Genomic DNA, 20,115 nt, shown 5'->3' with positions numbered 1-20,115 from the left:
ATTTCAAATCCTGGAAGATGATGCTGTGAAAGTGGTGCACTCAATATGCCCACAAATTTGGAAAACTCAGCAGTGGCCACAGGACTGGAAAAGGTCAGTTTTCATTCCAATCCCAAAGAAAGGCAATACCGAAGAATGCTCAAACGACCGCATAACTGCACTCATCTCACATGGCAAGGAAAGTAATGCTCAAAATTCTCCAAGACAGTATGTGAACCATGAACTTCCAGACGTTGAAGCTAGTTTTATAAAAGGAAGAAGAACCAGACATCAAATTGCCAACATCCGCTGGACCATCAAATAAGCAAGAGAGTTCCAGAAAAACATCTATTTCTGCTTTATTGACTATGCCAAAGCCTTTGACTATGTGGATCACAAGAAACTGGAAAATCCTTAGAGATGGGAATACCAGACACCTGGCCTGCCTCTTAAGAAATCTGTATGCAGGTCAGGAAGCAACAGTTAGAACCGGACATGGAACAAGAATGGTTCCAAATAGGGAAAGGAATATGTCAAGGCTGTATATTGTCACCCTAATTAACTTATATGCAGAGTACATCATGAGAAACACTGGGCTGGAGGAAGCTCAAACTGGAATCAAGATTGCTAGGATAAATATCAATAACCTGAGATATGCAGATGACACCACCCTTATGGCAGAAACTGAAAAAGAACTAAAGAGCCTCTTGATGAAAGTGAAAGAAGAGAGTGAAAAAGTTGGCTTTAAGCTCAACATTCAGAAAACGAAGATCATGGCATCTGGTCCCATCATTTCATACCAAACAGATGGGAAAACAGTGGAAACAGTGACAGACTTTATTTTCGGGGGCTCCAAAATCACTGCAGATGGTGACTGCAGCCATGAAAATAAGACACTTGCTCCTTGGAAGAAAAGTTATGACCAACCTAGACAGCATATTAAAAAACAGAGACATTTCTTTGCCAACAAAGGTCCGTCTAGTCAAAGCTATGGTGTTTCCAGTAGTTAGGTATGGATGTGAGAGTTGGACTATAAAGGAAGCTGAGCGCAGAATTGATGCTTTTGAACTGTAGTGTCAGAGAACTCTTGAGAGTCCCTTGGACTGCAAGGAGATCCAACTAGTCCATCCTAAAGGAAATCAACCCTGAATATTCACTGGAAGGACTGATGCTGAAGCTCAAACTCCAATACTTTGCCCACCTGATGCAAAGAAGTGACTCTTGGGAAAGTCCCTGATGCTGGAAAAGATTGAAAAGATTGAGGAGAAGGAGACGACAGAGGATGAGATGGTTGGATGGCATCACGGACTCGACGGACATGAGTCTGAGTAAACTCTGGGAGTTGGGGATGGACAGGGAGGCCTGGCGTGCTGCAGTCCATGGGGTCACAGTCAGACATGACTGAGTGACTGAACTGAAAACTGAAACATGACCACCCGACCGTGAGAACCCTCCGAATTCAAGATCACAAGACCCCAGCTGTGAGCTTAACTAAGGACTCCTCCCTTCGAGGCATAATTTCCCATCGATAGGGTATAAGAAAGGTTGGCTATAAAGGGAGAGCACTGGTTTCTAAGGTAGATCCGTTCCTCTCTTCCTACAATGTATCTTTCTCTGCCTGACTGCCACGGTCACCTTACCTACACATATAATAGAATACTATTTAGCAACAAAGAGGAATGAACTAGATACTACAACATAAATTTTGAAAACAACACTGAGAAGTGTGAAATATTTCCTGCCTTATCAGTAGGCAAGAATGTCACTGCCATCAGTGATTTCAGGCTTCTAAACGTGAATGAGAGCTCCCAAAAGGGAAAACAATGCCTGTGATCCAGTAGATCCTGCTACCCCGCCCCACAGTGATTGCTAAGGAGCCTGGGGTGGGGTGGGGGTGGAGTTGCTGGATGTAAGCAAAAGTAGCAGTCTTCTGTTACCCCTTACAGTGAAAGAGGAATTAAAAATGTGAACACTCAAAAAGGAAGATTGCAGGATTTGGTCCCAGATAGCAGAAGTGCATATGAAAGGAAAGAGTTCAGTGACCCCAGAAACTTGCATCTTCCCATATAAAGAAGAGCACTAAATTCCTTGAGACATCCGGTTTTCCTTAATTAACAATAATCTTTGATGTTCAGACTGCCTGCCCTCTTTGTTTCAAACTTCTATATATATGCCTGCCTCCCTCTCCAGCCTCTTCAGAACAGTTCCTCAGGGCTACCTGAGATGCTGTTTCCGGGCTTGAAGTCCTAAACATTCCCACCAAATAAAATAACTTATTATGCTCAGGTTGTGACTATTCTTTAGTCAACAGAAGCCAGTCACAAAACACTACAAATTGTATGATTCCATTCCGTTACCGAGTGTAAGCTCATACTAAGCTCGCTGCACAACAGGCAGGTTCAAGAGATGAGTCACTGAGACAAGGAATACACTTTATTCAGAAAGCCAGCAAACGAAGATAATGGGTTTGAACCATCTTTCCTGTGTCTGAATTCAGGCTCCTTTACACCAAAAGGGGAGGGAGAAAAGTCAAACACTTCCTGGTTCCCATTCGCCTCCAGAGGGGATGGGTTAATTTCTTCCTCCCTGCAGTTACTCACAGCTGGGCCTGGTCAGGAGGTTTCCTGGAGCTAAACAAAGGTATTTCAGCCTAACACTCATTACCTGGAAGCAAGGTTCCCAGAGATGGGCCATTATGTATAATTTAAGCTTGTGGAGGCAACATCCCTTTAGTGAATAACTTGTAATGGAATACAAGATTCTTCTCTATCACAGTTCCTATGGAATGTCCAGAGTAGGCAAGTCTACAGAGACCAAAAGTAGATGAGTGGTTACAAGGTGCTGAGAGTTGGGAGAAGATTGGAAAGGAATGGGAAGTGACAGCTAAAGAGCACGGCGTTTCTTTAGAAGGGACAAAAATGGCCTAAAATTAGATTGTGGTGATGACTGTACAACCCTGTGAATATAATTAAAAAATATTTAACTGTATACTTTAAACAGATGAATGGTGCTGACATGCATTATATCTCAATAAAGCTGTTTTAAAAAGGACAAGAGAATTGTCAACCATTTGCAATGAAATGCACCTAAGTTGTATCCTGGTTCAAATGAACATACCATATCAGGGAAAACTGAACATTAACTGGATATGTAGAGTAGAATCTGGAATAACTATTGATTTTTTTAAGTGTGACAGTGCTATATTACTTTTGTTGAGTCTTATTTTTTAGAGCTATATGGAAATATTTTTGGATGAAATGATATGCATCTGGGATTTGCTTCAAAATAAGTGGAGTAGATATAGGGAGAGGGTGCAGCTACAAAGTGGGTTGTTGTTTAGTTGCTAAATCCTTTGCGACCCCATGGACTGTAGCTGGCCAGGCTCCTCGATCCAAGACATTTCTCAGGCAAGAATATTAGAGTGGGTTGCCATTTTCTTCTGTAGAGGATGTTCCTGACTCAGGGATCAAACCTGTGGCTCCTGCGTCTCCCCTGTGTCCTGCATTGGCAGGCGGATTCTTTACTTCTGAGCCACCAGGATACTGGTCAATGAGATGGGCTTCATGGACTCACTGTACAGTCCTCTCTGCTCTTATTTTGGAATTCTCCACAATTAAAAGACTTAAAACAATCTATCAACATAGAGGTAAACAACTTTCTATAAAGAGCTAACGGATCTCAGAGAACACACATATAGCCAATGAATATTTGAATATTTATGACATCTATTACGAGCTTCCCTAGTGGATTAGATGGTAAAGAAGCCGCCTGCAATGCAGCACACCCGGGTTCAATTCCTTGGCTCAGGAATATCCCCTGGAGGAGGGCATGGCTATCCTCTCCAGTATTCTTGCCTGGAGAATCCCATGGACAGAGGAGCCAAGTGGGCTACGGTCCATGGGGTTGCAAAGAGTCAGACATGACTGAGCAACTAACACTAGCATCTGTTATAATTTTAAAAATACATTCAGTTGAGGAACAATTTTGCACCTAGAGCTTGACCAAGTCTGACAGTCCCCAGTTATGACAAGGACACAGGAAACACTCAGATCTACTGACGGTGGCTGGAAGAGACAGTCTTTTAGAGGACAATTCAGCAGCATCTATAATCATTTTCAAGACAAAGTTCCACTTGCAGCAGTTTACTCATCAGATGTACTTGCATAAATATGCACAGACATTATGTTCAGTGTTCCTGAAGCAATGTTTGTGGTTGTTAAAACAGGAAACAAGTTGAGTCTGTGCCCAGCAAAAAGTGGTGAATTCACATACCAGACATCCTTGATAACTTAAGAGAGATCCTCGGTAATCTAGGGAGATTCTAAAGAGATCCTTAAAGGGAAAGATGGCCACATAAAGCTTCCCCCTGCTTGTGAACCCAAGTGCACTGGGTTCTCTGAAGAACTTGAATTACACTCAAAGGCGACCACAATGAAATGAATACATGGTTTACATCTTGTTTATTTTCTGCCTGCCCTGGCTGAAAGCTGGTCCCCAGGGCGACCCTCTGCTGTGAGACTTCTGTGCTCACACTTTTATTCCCATTCCCAGATGATGAATGTACACGGCCACTAACAGCAGCACCAGATCTCCCAGGGTAGCAGCAAACCCTCCCAACAGCACAGGAGCTAGTCACTGGATCAGGTCTGCCTTGTCCTACACACAATGTCACTACCGGGCCTGAGGACGTCCCAGAGCTGCCAGGTCCGCACCTGAGGAGACCCCCACACCTTTCACACTCAACCCGAGAGACCTGCCCTGACCACTTAAGAGGTAAACACGGTGCTACAGCAACTAGATTTTATCTGACCTCTCCCCACCTCCCAGGTCCAGGTCCACATCCTCATTAGTGAGTGGGCTACTCAGCACTCAGGAAGACTCTCTTGTGTGCGGTGTTGGTGTAGGGGTGCCAGCGCCACTCTACGTCTGCAGTGGCCTCCTGTTCCAGCGTGCCCAGGCGGATCATGTACACTGGGGGAAGGGGATGCGATATAGTCACCTACATATCCAGCACTGCCCACCACCAGATGTAGGAGAAAGCCCCAAACTCACACTTCAGCTCAAAGCGCGGCCCAACCTCGGTCAGCTCCACATTGCGGTGGTTGGTCTTCTTGTATACATGGTGCCTGGGGCAAAGGGGACAGGGCAGGGTTGAGCGGAGGCAGGGAGCAGCTGCAGGATAAACAACAAACAGTACAGGGACATAAAGGTGGGGACATCACTTGAGCCCAGCCAACAGACCTACCGGAAGGAGATGTAGTCGTCCTGGTTGGCGAAGGTGATAACCCGGTGGCTGTCATCTTTGGGCACAGGGAACAGGTAGCGGAGTATGTCAGAGACCTAGGGCAGCAGGAAGAAAAGCCTAAAATGCCTGGCCTAGCACCCCCCAGCCCTCAGCCCTCAGCCCCCAGCCCATGGCCACAGACTCACCCGCTTACCCAGGCGGGAGGAGAAACCATGCATGATGAGGTGAGGTTTGGCCTCTGATGCAGTGCCCAGGTCAGGGATGTCATGCCTCATGACTACGTTGCACAGTGTGAAGTATGCAGTTGGGCCAAAGGGCAGGTGGCTGACAATGAGCCCCACTGGCAGGGCCACACAAGCCGTTAGAGACCCTCTGCTCCTACCCAGCCACCCTCGCAGCACCGAGCTCCCTCCCACCAGCCTTACCGGGTGTGCCTCGATGCTCGTGGACAACCAGCAGGTCAGTGACCCCATTGGCTTTGCAGGCTCGCACCAGAGCTCCTACCTCATGCCGGCCACGGTTCATGCGCTGGGCACCAGGGAACACCAACTTCAGCTCCTGCATGTGAACTCCCTCTGGTTAGGATGGGGCTCCGAGTGTCTGAACACCTCCCACTCACGCCTGTCGTCATACCTTTGCAAACATCTTAAGGCGGGAACTGGGATCTCGGGAGGTAGTAATCATGACCTTGGGATCCTCAACCCCTGCCCAACGATACTCATCATCTACGTGGTTGGTCACACCTGTTAGGAGCATGAGGCACGAGAACACAATATTGCCGAGGGAAGTGAAATGCTAACGTGCGGTGGCCAAATCCACCCAGAACACTGTCTGACAATACCTTCAAGAATGGAAATGCTCTGTACCTGCTCTGGGCAACAGGGTGGCCCCTGGCCAAACTGGCTACAAGCACAAGTGTGATTGAGGAACTGAATCTATTTGATTTTAGTTCATTTAAGCTCCGGTAATCACATGGAACAAGTAGCTGCCATGTTAGCACAAGTCCAGATTCTATTAAGGCCCATAGTAACAGACTCCTTTACCTCACAACAAATATTTATGCTGTGATTCCTTTCATATTTGTTGAATAACGGAATGAATCAAACATCTGGATACCAATGAAGTCCTGGTAGCTGAGAACACGAATAAAATGACACTGTTCTGTCCCAGCAGAACCTACATTCCTAGTGAGAGGGCCAATTAACAGACAAAACAAAGTACAAAGTGGGGTAATACTGTGCCATGTAAACAGAATTGGGAGCACTCAGTGAGAGGGCCCCTGAGGTGTCATCTGTGCACAGCCACAAGGGTGCCAGGAAGACCATTTCAGGATCAGGAGCTTCACAGCCTTTCTTCAAGGTGTCTCAGGAATGACACGGAACTTAGTGGGCTCAAGTGCAGGAAGAGAAGCTGGCCCATAGAGTCCGGGAAGGTCACCTTCACCGCCGGCATCGTCAAACTCCAGGGACCCCTGTAAGGCCAGAGCTTCCCTGCGTAACTCGGTGGGAATCAGGCGGTTCTCTGCAGGGGGAAGACAGAGAGGTTGAGAGAGACATGCATAGAACCTTCAGTTTTTACAACACTGTACAAACTTGATAGGAAAACACCCCTTTACTCCTTTCTGAGCAGACAGCTGATATTTAATTAGAGGTGGATGTGGTAATGAAACAATTATTTTTTGGCTATATGCCACCTTGTTAAGAGTGTTTATAGGTGATTTCATTTACTGTGGGTCCTGAGTGTCAAGACTTGAGAGTTTTCTAAAATATCTAACCACAAGTATGCATTCCCTTTGTAGTCAGAAAAAAAATTAACAATGTTAAAAAAATAAATGGAAACTACTCATTCTATATGGAGGTGGATCAGAAACCCTCAAACCCTCTGACATTAAAATCCTTCATCGTGATGCTCTGGGTCAGAGGTTCCCTCTGTGAACTAAAGCTGGATCTGGCAGAAGGGCTGGGCTGTGTGGCCGTGCCCACTTTGGAGCATGTCCTTGAAGCCCGCACTTCTCTCTAACATACCCTGGACAAACTCTGGCATACTGAAGACAGTGTTCACGGCAGCAGGGCTGACGCAAACTAAAAATAAGCTGTCCACCCCCCACAGGGAATTGGATGAAGACCCTGTGGAATATTTACCTGCAGGAGCCCCACCTACACTCAATGGATCTTAGTAACGATGCCAAACAAAAACATAATGTGGCAAAAGAATACACAAAACCTAATACTACCTAAAATCAACCAATATGATTTAATATTACAAACAAGCATGATACAGGAAAAAAAGAAGAGGAAGGAAATGGCTTATTTTTAATCAATATTTAATACTGTGGTTCTCTAGGTCGGGGGAAATATTTCTAAACTTCAATATATTTATCATTTTCATTTCTTAATGTGAGCAGATAGGTCATTACATCAGGAGCTCAGTCCCAACAGACTCTCTACGGGATCCATGGGCAGCAGTCCGCCAGGTTCCTCTGTCCCTGGAATTTTCCAGGCAAGGATACTGGAGTGAGTTGCCATTTCCTCCTCCGGGTTCGAACACACACCTCTTGCATCAGCAGGGTATATTCTTTTACCACTAGCGCTGAGAAGCTCTGTATTACATTATGCTTGACATAAATATACATACACATACTTTACATGTCTAAAACCTAAGCCCATCAAAGTGAATTTAAAACGGAGGTACTGAGTTGATGTACTATCAGGAAACAGAGCTCCACCAACACAAGAACCAACAAGATACATATAAATAAAGCATTTCCAATCAGGCACGTATGACAGACTCTTTTAACAGCAGTGCAAATGGAAAGTGGGCAAAATATTGCAAAGTTAAATTCCTAATTTACAACGCAAATAAAACTAAGTTCTACACGAATTAACAGTTTTCAAATACAAGGGACTTGTAACAACAGTAAAGGACAATCAGATATTACCTTGTAGTGACAACAAGTAGCAAGAACAGAAACGATGCAGGGGAAATATGTATAGGACCACGTGAAATGTTTAAATCTGGAAAGGCCTAGACACTGCAACTTAGCGACTAAACAACAAAGACACTGTAAATAAAATTAATAAGCAAGCTGTAAAATCTGGATACTGTAACATAAATGACAAGTAATTCATACGATCTTGAAAGGAACATTTGCAAACCATGAAGAAGATCGAACAGTTAAGGGAAATGACCAGTAAATACGTGAAAAAATACTCACCACTCTAACACAAGTAAATGCTAATTAAACGCCTTTTACAGCTTTGGGGCCTGTTTCCCGTTGGGTTTTAAAACTAAGGTCTCTAGAAAAGATCGGAAAGCGGGGGACACACGTACCCTCAAGCGCGCGCCGAACCTTGTCCTTCCTCTCCTGGGCCGTTCGCTCAGCCTCCTCTCGTGCCTTGCGGTACAGGTACTCGCGGCGAAGGCGGGCCTCGCGGCGCAGCTGGGGAAGAGCGGGCCCATTCAGACGACCCGTTTTCTCCAAGCAAAGCAGACTCCAGAAACATACGCCCCGACCCCACCGGCCACAACCCCAGCCTCCACTAGCCCCCGACCTCCAAAACAGGAGTTTAAAACATCCCTCCTTACCATCCTGAGGGCAACTTCCACGTGGGTCCAGGAGAATCTTTGGATACCGCTTGCGCAACGCAGTCCTCGCCTCCGCGGTCCTCGCTTCCGCCCTTAACCAAAAGTCGGTAGAGACCTCACTAGATTCCGCTGATTCCTACAATGCCCGAAGTTAAAATGGCGAACAGAAGGTGGGAGTAGCAAAGCGATTGGCCAGACTGAAGCGCGTGCTCACTGAAGCAACCAATAGGCAGGATAGGGAAGCAAGGTGCTGTCACGTGACTTAGACCGGCAGTTAATAAAGGCGACAGCCCGGCTTCACTACCTACGGCGAGGAGGCTAATGTTCGTTTGAAGGTGAGGAGTCCCTAAAATAATCATAACTGTAGCTCCAGCAGCTGTAAAAGCTGTACAGCGATTGACCAGATGATCGCCTACCCGCCCATTCTGAAATTAAAGCCGCCCCTCTAAAATGGACGCCTCGTTTCATCGCCACCCCGACAACCCTATGTTTAAATCGCGGCCGCTTCCAGAAGTGATTCGGAGATACCCACAGCTCTTGCCGACTGTCCGGGTGGCTGGTGCCCTTCGGATGCTTGCCTGACGAAGGTTATCACTTCCAGGGTCGCAGCTCTGAGGCCGCGCTGATCCTGAAAAGCGCAAAGCAGCCAGCCACAATCCACCCACGACTGGGAACGCCCCCGAGAGGGCGGGCCTCGCACGCCTATTGGCTGTCCTGCTAGGACTGCGGACACTGATTGGGCGACCTGTCAGGAGCCGGCTCTCGACTCTGCGAAGCAGATGGCTTCTCGGGATCTGCGGGCCGAGGTGGACTTTGTTCTCCTGCAGCTCCTCGGAGACCTGGAGCAACTGGAGGCGAAGCGGCAGGCGCTAAACGCCCGGGTGGAGGAGGTGGGAGCTTCGGGCGGGAGGGCGGGCTGGGCGGCGCATGAAAGTTACTTTGTTTCACCTCTCTCTTCTCTCTTCCCAGGGCTGGCTCTCGCTGTCCAAAGCGCGCTATGCCATGGGTGCCAAGTCAGTAGGGCCCCTGCAGTATGCGTCCCACATGGAGCCCCAGGTCCGCGTCGGCACCAGGTGAGGAGCCTTGCATGCTGCAGCGGGTGGGCGGGCAGAGGGCCGGGCCGGGGCCGCCAAAGGTCCAATCTCCCTTCTCGTTCTGTAGCGAGTCTCAGGACGGACTCCAGAAGTTCTGGATGGTGAGAGCGGGCACCCAGACTCCAGAGGAGGTGGGATCCCGCGAGGCAGGTGAGCTCCCCCTCTTCTTCCCCTAGGGTCCCTTCCCATATAAAAGACAAAATGCATGGGACGTCTGAGGAGATGATTTTATTTAGGCTGTTGCGATAGAGCGCGCCCCAATTTTGAAGATCAGAATATCTCAGCAGAGAGGTATTTTTGCCTTAGATTTATAGGGGGAATAGAAAGTTATGGGCGAGGTCCCTTACCGTTAGAATTGTTTTGCAGTCAGAGGAAGTCTCAGCTGAACAGAAGATGTTTATTTCTGTGTCTAGCTAGTTTAAGGGGGACAAATTTCTAATCCCAGTTAATCATTCATGAGACAATGGGGAGTTGAAGGGTGTGTCTGACTTTTCAGCAGATTCAGGCAAATTGGCAGAAGTTTGTGTACCTTTTTCACAGGAAAACAAGGGGGGTCATTTGCTGGTTTTATGACAGTCAGTAAAAAAGAGTGGACAGACACAAGGGGAAGGGTAGTTCCTTGTAATAAGGTGTTTTCCGAAACATAAAACGAATTTTGCAACAGTTGGTATTTTCTGGGATCTTGAGCTTAGATCGAGTTTAACATTGTCGCCAAGAAGACGGCCAGGTATTAATAACAAGACCCCTAGCCTTTCTTTCTTCAGCTCTGCGCAGGCGCAAGGGTCTCCCAAGGACCCCAGAGCCAGACTCCTCCCCAGCTCCCCAGAACCCTTTGAAATGGTTTGGAATCCTGGTTCCTCACAGTCTGCGACAAGCTCAAGCCAGCTTCCGGGAGGGTGAGTGACCCTGAAAGGGACCTATCTACCGTGAGTGCTAATGCCAGGCTTGGGATTAGTCTGCAAAAGGCTTTGCAGGTTTTCTCCATTTCAGACTTGTTGCACACCTACTATTTTTTAAAAAAAACATTTATTGGCTGTTGGCAGAGTTCAGGTTCATAGGAGGTGCTGGGGATACAGCAGGAAACAAAAGGTATAACACCCTCATGGGATCTTTATTGAGTGCAGAAAAACAACATGCATGAAAACAAATAAGTAGGCCCTAAATAAAATACCAGGCAATGAAAGTTGCTACGAAAAAATAAAGTAGAGAGAGTGCAATGGATGGCATAGCCTAGGGGAGCTGTTATGTATTTGGTAGCCTGGAAAGGCCTCTGAGGAGATGAAGGAAAGACCTTTGTTGGTGATCTGGGGGAACAGTGTTCTAGGTGCCAGGGACCATCCAGGGCAGATCTCTGAGGTGATGCTACATCTGATATGGCAGAGAGGAGGCCAGTGGGCAAGAGTGGAGGTGGTGTGGACAATGGAAGACAGGATAAGTGGGGGGGTTGGGGGGGTGGAACTGCATGTTTTTTTGAGTGGAAACCACAGGATTTACTGATAGATCAATTCAGGAGTAAGGGAAGGAGAGCAGTGAAGGATGCGCCCAGTCTGTAGTCAGAATGCCTGAGAAGGTGAGGTGGGAGGGCCACAGAGCAGCAGCTGAGGTAGAGTCAGGAGTGATGTGGGGTATGTTCCTGGTATGGTGGAGATTTTGAGTGGATAGTTGGGTACATGTATCTGGAGTTTGGAAGAGGCCTGGACTGGAGAGAGAGATTTGAGAGCTCACTGCATAACACTGGTTTCGCTGACACAGCCACAGCATTAAAGTTGAAATGGGATGAGGTCAGCAGAGGTCCCAGGAATGTGAACAGGAAGTAAGGGGAAAAGAAGGGAAGAGGCCTGTCAAGAAGACTAAGGAGTGGGGCAGAAGCAACATCAGGAGGGTAAAGTGTTATCTGGAGGGAGTGATCAGTGTGACCAGACAGTATGGCAGAAGACAGGACTGGCCAGTGGACTGGGTGGTGTGGACGGCCCAGAGGACTTCCCAGCAGCTATTCTAGGAGAGGTATCAAGTGGAAGCAACATAGGTGCGGATCCAGAAAGTGGACCAGTCTTGGGGGCAGAGAAAACAAGTAGAAGGAGAGAGGGCAAGAGTAGTGAGGGCCTGTGATAATGGAGAAAAGAAGGAATGATAAGGACAGAGACTATGTTATAATCTGTGAATTTTTAGTTCGTGGTGGTTGCTATAAGAGGGTCAAGGAAATTTGAGGGGGAGGTGACATTTTAGCAATGACCTGAAGAACTTGAGAGTATGAGTCCAGTGAGGTTCTCAAGGAGTCAATGCCAGCTGTACCTGGAATGTTTTAGGAATAGTTTGAAGGCCAGAGTGGCCTGAGGGTGTCCAGAGCCCCTTGAGACATGTGGCACCATAAATACCACAGTGACAATCTCTTCTCGTCCTCTAGGTCTGCAGCTGGCTGCGGACATGGCCAGCCTTCAGAGCCGCATCACCTGGGGTCAAAGCCAGCTCCAGGAACTCCAGGAGAAACTCAAGCAGCTAGAACCCAGGGCTCCCTGACCTGTCACCACAGAAGCAAGGCAGTGGGAACAGCTATTCTTCGATGTGGCTCCCTTATCAGCCCTTCCTCCTTCACAGATTGCCCGCCACCCCAACTAGCTCCTGCTCCTTAATACTTCTCTGGTCTGCATGTTTCCAACTTTGTTAGGTGGGAAAGTCTGAAGAGGCAAACTGCATAATGTTCAAGGTTACTACTGTGAAACCACTTGTAAACTCACATTGTCCCAGGACACATCCATGTGGAACAGTCACAAAGCCGTTAGGTTAGTTCATATTATTGAACAATAACAACTTCACGCATCAATTAGCTGTGGTTTTTCATTACTGGATGAAATACTACACAGCTAGTGGCAGAGAAGGACAAGAAGTAGGTGCTTCAGTTTCTCCAGATCCTTAAAACTGACTTTGATGGGGGGCAAAAAACATACATAGCTACACAGATCAGGACAGAATGATTCTGCATTGATAGAAAAACACATGTATCTGAGTAGATGGGAAATGCTTAGTAGGTTTTAAGCCAGAAAGTAAAAAGGATCTGACCTAAATTTTCAAGGGAACTCTTTCAAAAGACCATTCAGGTTTTTAAAAGACTGCCTTTCAAGAATGAGTCTTTTAATTTGTTGAGGGGCCAGAAACTCTGTGTCCTGGCTTCATTTTTCTGTGGGCTTGTTGATATTTTTAGCAGTTTCTAGGAGCTTATGGGGGATGTTAGTTTTTTGTTTATAATATGAGCTGTATCTTTTTTCCCAGTTTTTGTGTTTTAACTTCATTTATGGTGGGTTGTTTTTTTTTTAACTTTTTATTATAAAACACATTGCATTAAACTGCACAGAACAGTTGAATAGTGTAATGAGTAAGGTGAAAGCTCTCTCAGCTCTTGTGTTTAAATCAAGTTTCTTAGAACAGTTGAAATTATCAGGTAGCTATTTTATGATTTCTGGCTTTGGGATTGCAGTTGATGGGATAATAGAATTCTCCAGGGTTTTCCTCAAGAACTTTTGTATTCAAGTGAAGTATAGGGTGAGTCCTGCACTCAACTTCTTCTTTTCTACCATAGTTCATACAGTGGACCATCCTTAGCGCTGATTTGAAATGCCACCCTTTTCTTTCGATTAATCCCAGTGTTGTATACCCCTACCATATTTTGGCATTTCCATTTTTTTCATTGATCTTAATGGAAGTTAAGACACAGGTACCACAGTGTTTTAATTCTTGAGACTTTAATAAAAATATACTTGAATCGCTGCTGCTAAGTTGCTTCAGTCGTGTCCGACTCTGTTCGACCCCAGAGAGGGCAGCCCACCAGGCTCCCCCATCCCTGGGATTCTCCAGGCAAGAACACTGGAGTGGCTTGCCATTTCCTTCTCCAATGCATGAAAGTGAAATCGCAGTAGGGCAAATTTTCTGGTTGGATTGGAGGAAATTTGGAGAGGGGGCACCCTACCTTTGTTTGTGAAAAGCTTAATTGAAGCACTCAAATGGAAACAGGTGACTGGAGGGGAAAAGGGCATCCCTCCCCCAACACAAAGGTTGCATTTCAGAGATTCTCTAGCCAAAATGAGCGAAGGTGAACACCCGGGGAGGGGAGTGGCCACGGGGAGAGAAGTCTTTTGTTTTAGACGTCAGTTGACAACGAAGGTCAAGCAATAGCCCTCCTTCATTTACTGTTTGAAACTAGGCTTCGAGGGCGCTCAAGGTCCAAGGCGGTTACAAGCGCCTCGTCACCCACCCTCGCTCGGGTTCTAGAGGGCGCTTTCGGGAGTAAGAATCCCTCCCTTCAAGAGACGCCCGGACGTGCTGACAAACACTGCGGAGGCGGAGCCGGGCTCGCGCAGCCTCAGTCAGGCCGAAATGCTACAAGTGCACGCAAAGCCTGAAGTGCGCAGGCGTGTGGATGAGCTGACGACAGGCTGACACAGAGGATATATATATGAATAAGAGAGAAATACTTTCAGTGGTTCCCATATGGTCTAGCGGTTAGGATTCCTGGTTTTCACCCAGGCGGCCCGGGTTCGACTCCCGGTATGGGAACTAAGAATATCTTTTTATTTGCCAAAGTTTTAGTTTTTTGCCTTTAGTACGTCTCAAGTCAAATTAACTGTTTCTTTCCATTTAATCCTAGCGAAATCGATGCCCAGGAAGCTCCGGGGCCCATTCTTAAATGTTTTAATCATTGTCAATTTTCATCACATTATTAGCTAGTTGTTCTCTAACACTGAGTTACATAAGATACCTTATATACTGCTATATAATACAGTACCTTAATACTACAGAATTAATATTATTGTTTACATATTAAATATTTAATTTTTAAATATTAAACCTTCGCTGCGCAGAGCGTCCCTGCTCTCCGGCTCCTCCCTGAAGGGCTGTGCGGCAAGGAGAGGTGGAGCCCCACCGCTGCAGATTGGCCCAAGAGACTGCCGGCAAGCCCAAGGGTGAGCTGCTGCTGACCTGAGTCCGCGGAGGGGCGATGGGCTGGGTGCGGGGAGGAACTGGAGAGTTTCCTGAAAATTTTAACTTTCTTAGTCCTGTGGCTGCTGTGTTCCTCCTGTGATCCAGTGGCTGGGGTTCCTGGTGAGAGGGTAACAGGCAGGAAGGCTCAGTGCAGTTCAGTTCAGGCGCTCAGTCGTGTCTAACTCTTTGCGACCCCATGAACTGCAGCACGCCAGGCCTCCCTGTCCATCACCAACTCCCAGAGTTCACTCAGACTCACGTCCATCGAGTCGGTGATGCCATCCAGCCATCTCATCCTCTGTCGTCCCCTTCTCCTCCTGCCCCCAATCCCTCCCAGCATCAGAGTCTTTTTCCAGTGAGTCAACTCTTCGCATGAGGTGGCCAAAGTACTGGAGTTTCAGCTTTAGCATCAGTCCTTCCAAAGAACATCCAGGACTGATCTCCTTTAGAATGGACTGGTTGGATCTCCTTGCAGTCCAAGGGACTCTCAAGAGTCTTCTCCAACACCACAGTTCAAAAGCATCAATTCTTCGGCGCTCAGCTTTCTTCACAGTCCAACTCTCACATCCATACATGACCACTGGAAAAACCATAGCCTTGACTAGACAGACCTTTGTTGGCAAAGTAATGTCTCTGCTTTTCAAAATGCTATCTAGGTTGGTCATAACTTTCCTTCCAAGGAGTAAGCGTCTTTTAATTCCATGGCTGCAGTCACCATCTGTAGTGATTTTGGAGCCCAAAAAATAAAGTGTGACACTGTTTCCACTGTTTCCCCATCTATTTCCCATGAAGTGATGGGACCAGATGCCATGATCTTAGTTTTCTGAATGTTGAGCTTTAAGCCAACTTTTTCACTCTCCACCTTCACTTTCATCAAGAGGCTTTTTAGTTCCTCTTCACTTTCTGCCATAAGGATGGTGTCATCTGCATATCTGAGGTTATTGATATTTCTCCCGGCAATCTTGATTCCAGCTTGTGCTTCTTCCAGCCCAGCGTTTCTCATGATGTAGTCTGCATATAAGTTAAATAAGCAGGGTGACAAAATACAGCCTTGACATAATCCTTTTCCTATTTGGAACCAGTCTGTTGTTCCATGTCCATTCTAAATGTTGCTTCCTGACCTGCATGTAGGTTTCTCAAGAGGCAGGTCAGGTGGTCTGGTATTCCCATCTCTTTAAGAATTTTCCATAGTGTGTTGTGATCCACACAGTCAAAGGCTTTGGCGTAATCAATAAAGCAGAAGTAGATGTTTTTCTGGAATTCTCATGCTTTTTCGATGATCCAGTGGATGGATGTTGGCAATATGATCTCTGGTTCCTCTTCCTTTTCTAGATCCAGCTTGAACATCTGGAAATTCTCAGTTCATATACGGTTGAAGCCTCACTTGGAGAATTTTCGGCATTACTTTGCTAGCATGTAAGACGAGTGCACTTGTGTAGTAGTTTGCACATTCTTTGTCATTGCCTTTCTTTGCGATTGGAATGAAAACTGCCCTTTTCCAGTCCTGTAGCCACTGCTGGTTTTTCCAAATTTGCTGGCATATTGAGTGCAGCACTTTCACAGCATCATCCTTTAGTATTTGAAACAGCTCAGCTAGAATTCTGTCACCTCCACTAGGTTTGTTAGGTAATGCTTCCTAAGGCCCACTTGACTTCACAATCCAGGATGTCTGGCTATAGGTGAGTAATCACACCATCATGGTTATCTGGGTCATTAAGATCTTTTTTGTACAGTTCTTCTGTGTATTCTTGCCAACTGCTCTTAATATCTTCTGCTTCTGTAAGGTCCATACCATTTCTGTCCTTAATTGTGTTCGTCTTTGCATGAAATGTTCCCTTGATATATCTCTAATTTTCTTGAAGTGATCTCTAGTCTTTCCCATTCTATTGTTTTCCTCTATTTGTTTGCATTGATTACTGAGGAAGGCTTTCTTATCTCTCCTTGCTATTCTTTGGAACTCTGCATTCAGATGCTTATATCTTTCCTTTTCTCCTTTGCCTTTTGCTTCTCTTCTTTTCTCAGCTATTTGTGAGGCCTCCTCAGACAACCATTTTGCTTTTTGCATTTCTTTTTCTTGAGGATGTTCTCGACCACTGCCTCCTGTACACTGTCCCAAACCTCCATCCATAGTTCTTCAGGCACTCATTAGATTTAATCCTTTGAACTTGTCACTTCTACTGTATAATCCTCCTAGTTATGGATGGCTCAGATGGTGAAGCGTCTGCCTGCAATGCGGGGGACCCAGTTTCAATCCCTGGGTCAGGAAGATCCCCTGGAGAAGCAAATGGCAACCCACTCCAGTACTTTTGCCTGGAATATTCCATGGACAGAGGAGCCTGGTAGGCTACAGTCCATGGGGTCGCAAAGAGTCGGACATGACTGAGCGCCTTCACTTTCACTGTATAATCATAAGGGATTTGCTTTAGGTCATACCTGAATGGTCTAGTGGTTTTCCCTCCTTTCTTCAATTTGAGTCTGAATTTGGCAATAAAGAGTTCATGATCTGAGCCACAGTCAGCTCCTGGTCTTGTTTTTGCTGAGTATATAGAGCTTCTCCAACTTTGGCTGCAAAGAATACAATCAATCTGATTTCAGTATTGACCATCTGGTGATGTCCATGTGTAGAGTCTTCTCTTGTGTTATTGGAAGAGGGTGTTTGCTATGACCAGTGTGTTCACTTGGAAAAACTCTGTTAGCCTTTGCCTTGCTTCATTTTGTACTCCAAGGCCAAATTTGCCTGTTACTACAGGTGTTTCTTGACTTCCTACTTTTGCATTCCAAGCCCCTATAATGAAAAGGATATCTCTTTTGGGTGTTAGTTCTAGAAGGTCTTGTAGGTCTTCATAGAACCGTTCAACTTCAGCTTCTTCAGCATTATTGGTTGGGGCATAGACTTGGATTACCGTGATATTTAATGGTTTGCCTTGGAAATGAACAGAGATCATTCTGTGGTTTTTAAGATTGCATCCAAGGACTGCATTTCGGACTCTTTTGTTGACTGTGGTGGCTATTCCATTTCTTCTAAGGGATTCTTGCCCACAGTAGTAGGTATAATAGTCGTCTGAGTTAAATTCACCCATTCCAGTCCATTTTAGTTTGTTTGACACTCGGAGGGCCCAAACAAACCTTGTGTGCACCAGGACCCAGAGACTTCACAGAGACTGAGCCAGAACAGTGCTTGAGCGTCTCCTGTGGAGGTTTGGGTCAGCAGTGGCCTGCCATGGGGGCAGGGGCACTCATTTCAGCAGTGTATGCATGGGACGTTTTGAAGGAAGTTGCCATTATATTCATTACCTCCACCATAGTTCGGCCTCAGATCAAACAACAGAGAGGAAACACAGCCCCACCCATGAACAGAAATTGGATTAAGGATTTACTGAGCATGGCCCTGCCCATCAAAACAAGACCCAGATTCCCCCTCAGTCAGTCTCTCTCATCAGAAAGCTTCCATAAGATTCTTATCCATCAGAGGGCCAACAGAATGAAAACCACACTCACAGAAAACTAATCAAACTGATCACACGGACCACAGTCTAGTCTAATTCAATGAAACTATGAGCCATGCCATTGTAGGGCCACCCAAGACGGACGGGTCATGGTGGAGAGTTCTGACAAAATGTGGTCCATTGGAGAAGGAAATGGCAAACCACTTTAGTGTTCTTGCCTTGAGAACCCCATGAACAGTATGAAAAGGTGAAAAGATAGGACACTGAAAGGTGAACTCCCCAGGTCGGTAGGTGCCCAATACGCTACTGGAGATCAGTGGAGAAATAACTCCAGAAAAAATGGAGAGATGGAGCCAAAGCAAAAACAACACCCAGTTGTGGATGTGACTGGTGATAGAAGTAAAGTACGAAGCTGTAAAGAACAATATTGCATCAGATCAGATCAGATCAGTTGCTCAGTCGTGTCCGACTCTTTGCGACCCCATGAATCGCAGCATGGCAGGCCTCCCTGTCCATCACCAACTCCCGGAGTTCACTCAGACTCACGTCCATCGAGTCAGTGACGCCATCCAGCCATCTCATCCTCTGTCGTCCCCTTCTCCTCTTGCCCCCAATCCCTCCCAGCATCAGAGTCTTTTCCAATGAGTCAACACTTCACATGAGGTGGCCAAAGTACTGGAGTTTCAGCTTTAACATCATTCTTTCCAAAGAACATCCAGGGCTAATCTCCTTCAGAATGGACTGGTTGGATCTCCTTGCAGTCCAAGGGACTCTCAAGAGTCTTCTCCAACACCACAGTTCAAAAGCACCAATTCTTCGGCGCTCAGCCTTCTTCACAGTCCAACTCTCACATCCATACATGACCACAGGAAAAACCATAGCCTTGACTAGATGGACCTTTGTTGACAAAGTAATGTCTCTGCTTTTGAATATGCTATCTAGGTTGGTCATAACTTTCCTTCCAAGGAGTAAGTGTCTTTTCATTTCATGGCTGCAGTCACCATCTGTAGTGATTTTGGAGCCCAGACAAATAAAGTCTGACACTGTTTCCACTGTTTCCCCATCTATTTCCCATGAAGTATTGGGACCAGATGCCATGATCTTAGTTTTCTGAATGTTGAGCTTTAAGCCAACTTTTTCACTCTCCACTTTCACTTTGATCAAGAGGCTTTTTAGTTCCTCTTCACTTTCTGCCTTAAGGGTGGTGTCATCTGAATATCTGAGGTTATTGATATTTCTCCCGGCAATCTTGATTCCAGCTTGTGTTTCTTCCAGTCCGCGTTTCTCATGATGTACTCTGCATATAAGTTAAATAAACAGGGTGACAATATACAGCCTTGATGTTCTCCTTTTCCTATTTAGAACCAGTCTGTTGTTCCATGTCCAGTTCTAACTGTTGCTTCCTGACCTGCATACAAATTTCTCAAGAGGCAGATCAGGTGATCTGGTATTCCCATCTCTTTCAAAATTTTCCACAGTTCATTGTGATCCACACAGTCAAAGGCTTTGGCATAGTCAATAAAGCAGAAATAGATGCTTTTCTGGAACTCTCTTGCTTTTTCCATGATCCAGCGGATGTTAGCAATTTGATCTCTGGTTCCTCTAAAACCAGCTTGAACATCAGGAAGTTCACAGTTCACATATTGCTGAAGCCTGGCTTGGAGAATTTTGAGCATTACTTTACTAGCGTGTGAGATGAGTGCAATTGTGCGGTAGTTTGAGAATTCTTTGGCATTGCCTTTCTTTGGGATTGGAATGAAAACTGCCCTTTTCCAGTCCTGTGGCCACTGCT

The 20,115-nt window shown here is 46.1% G+C and overlaps 2 protein-coding genes and 1 non-coding gene across 5 annotated transcripts; 2 read left to right on the top strand and 1 right to left on the bottom strand.

The window, feature by feature from the left end:
* Positions 1–4,422: 4,422 nt before the first annotated feature.
* IMP4 (IMP U3 small nucleolar ribonucleoprotein 4) lies at positions 4,423–9,475 on the bottom strand. Of its 2 annotated transcripts, none has more exons than XM_019968729.2 (10): positions 9,342–9,475; positions 8,810–8,901; positions 8,555–8,663; positions 6,662–6,745; positions 5,858–5,967; positions 5,650–5,782; positions 5,410–5,564; positions 5,225–5,319; positions 5,032–5,105; positions 4,423–4,950 (listed from the first exon to the last, which is right to left on the bottom strand). In XM_019968729.2, the coding sequence occupies exons 2-10, from the start codon at positions 8,810–8,812 to the stop codon at positions 4,838–4,840; spliced, it is 876 nt and encodes a 291-aa protein (XP_019824288.2). In that variant the 5' UTR covers positions 8,813–8,901; positions 9,342–9,475; the 3' UTR covers positions 4,423–4,837. The 2 variants fall into 2 exon arrangements, with proteins under 2 accessions (XP_019824288.2, XP_070657573.1); XM_070801472.1 differs by having other exon boundaries at positions 5,225–5,341; positions 5,418–5,564.
* Positions 9,476–9,557: 82 nt separating this feature from the next.
* On the top strand, positions 9,558–13,665 carry CCDC115 (coiled-coil domain containing 115). Of its 2 annotated transcripts, none has more exons than XM_019968749.2 (5): positions 9,558–9,699; positions 9,779–9,882; positions 9,971–10,053; positions 10,668–10,799; positions 12,308–13,665. In XM_019968749.2, exons 1-5 carry the CDS (start codon positions 9,589–9,591, stop codon positions 12,418–12,420), a joined length of 543 nt encoding a protein of 180 aa, XP_019824308.2. In that variant the 5' UTR covers positions 9,558–9,588; the 3' UTR covers positions 12,421–13,665. The 2 variants fall into 2 exon arrangements, with proteins under 2 accessions (XP_019824308.2, XP_019824305.2); XM_019968746.2 differs by having other exon boundaries at positions 10,653–10,799.
* A 714-nt stretch (positions 13,666–14,379) lies between these two features.
* Positions 14,380–14,451, top strand: TRNAE-UUC (transfer RNA glutamic acid (anticodon UUC)). The gene has a single exon. It is a non-coding gene; the product is annotated as a tRNA-Glu (tRNA).
* The last annotated feature ends 5,664 nt before the right edge of the window (positions 14,452–20,115 follow it).

This window comes from Bos indicus, chromosome 2, assembly GCF_029378745.1.
Source record: "Bos indicus isolate NIAB-ARS_2022 breed Sahiwal x Tharparkar chromosome 2, NIAB-ARS_B.indTharparkar_mat_pri_1.0, whole genome shotgun sequence".
Taxonomy (NCBI): Eukaryota; Metazoa; Chordata; class Mammalia; order Artiodactyla; family Bovidae; genus Bos; species Bos indicus.
Note: the sequence above shows the minus strand (reverse complement) of the source record. Positions and strands in the feature narration are given on the sequence as shown.

Excerpts from the sequence above, each read along its gene's own strand:
- IMP4 (XM_019968729.2), bottom strand. Across the intron at positions 6,746-8,554 it reads GGTTCGGCGCGCGCTTGAGG|AGAACCGCCTGATTCCCACC; the intron begins GTACGTGTGTCC and ends TTCCCCCTGCAG. Across the intron at positions 5,565-5,649 it reads CGAGCATCGAGGCACACCCG|TGGGGCTCATTGTCAGCCAC; the intron begins GTAAGGCTGGTG and ends TGGCCCTGCCAG.
- CCDC115 (XM_019968746.2), top strand. The coding sequence starts at position 9,589 with ATGGCTTCTCGGGATCTGCGGGCCGAGGTGGACTTTGTTCTCCTGCAG. Across the intron at positions 9,700-9,778 it reads TAAACGCCCGGGTGGAGGAG|GGCTGGCTCTCGCTGTCCAA; the intron begins GTGGGAGCTTCG and ends CTCTCTTCCCAG. Across the intron at positions 9,883-9,970 it reads CAGGTCCGCGTCGGCACCAG|CGAGTCTCAGGACGGACTCC; the intron begins GTGAGGAGCCTT and ends CTCGTTCTGTAG.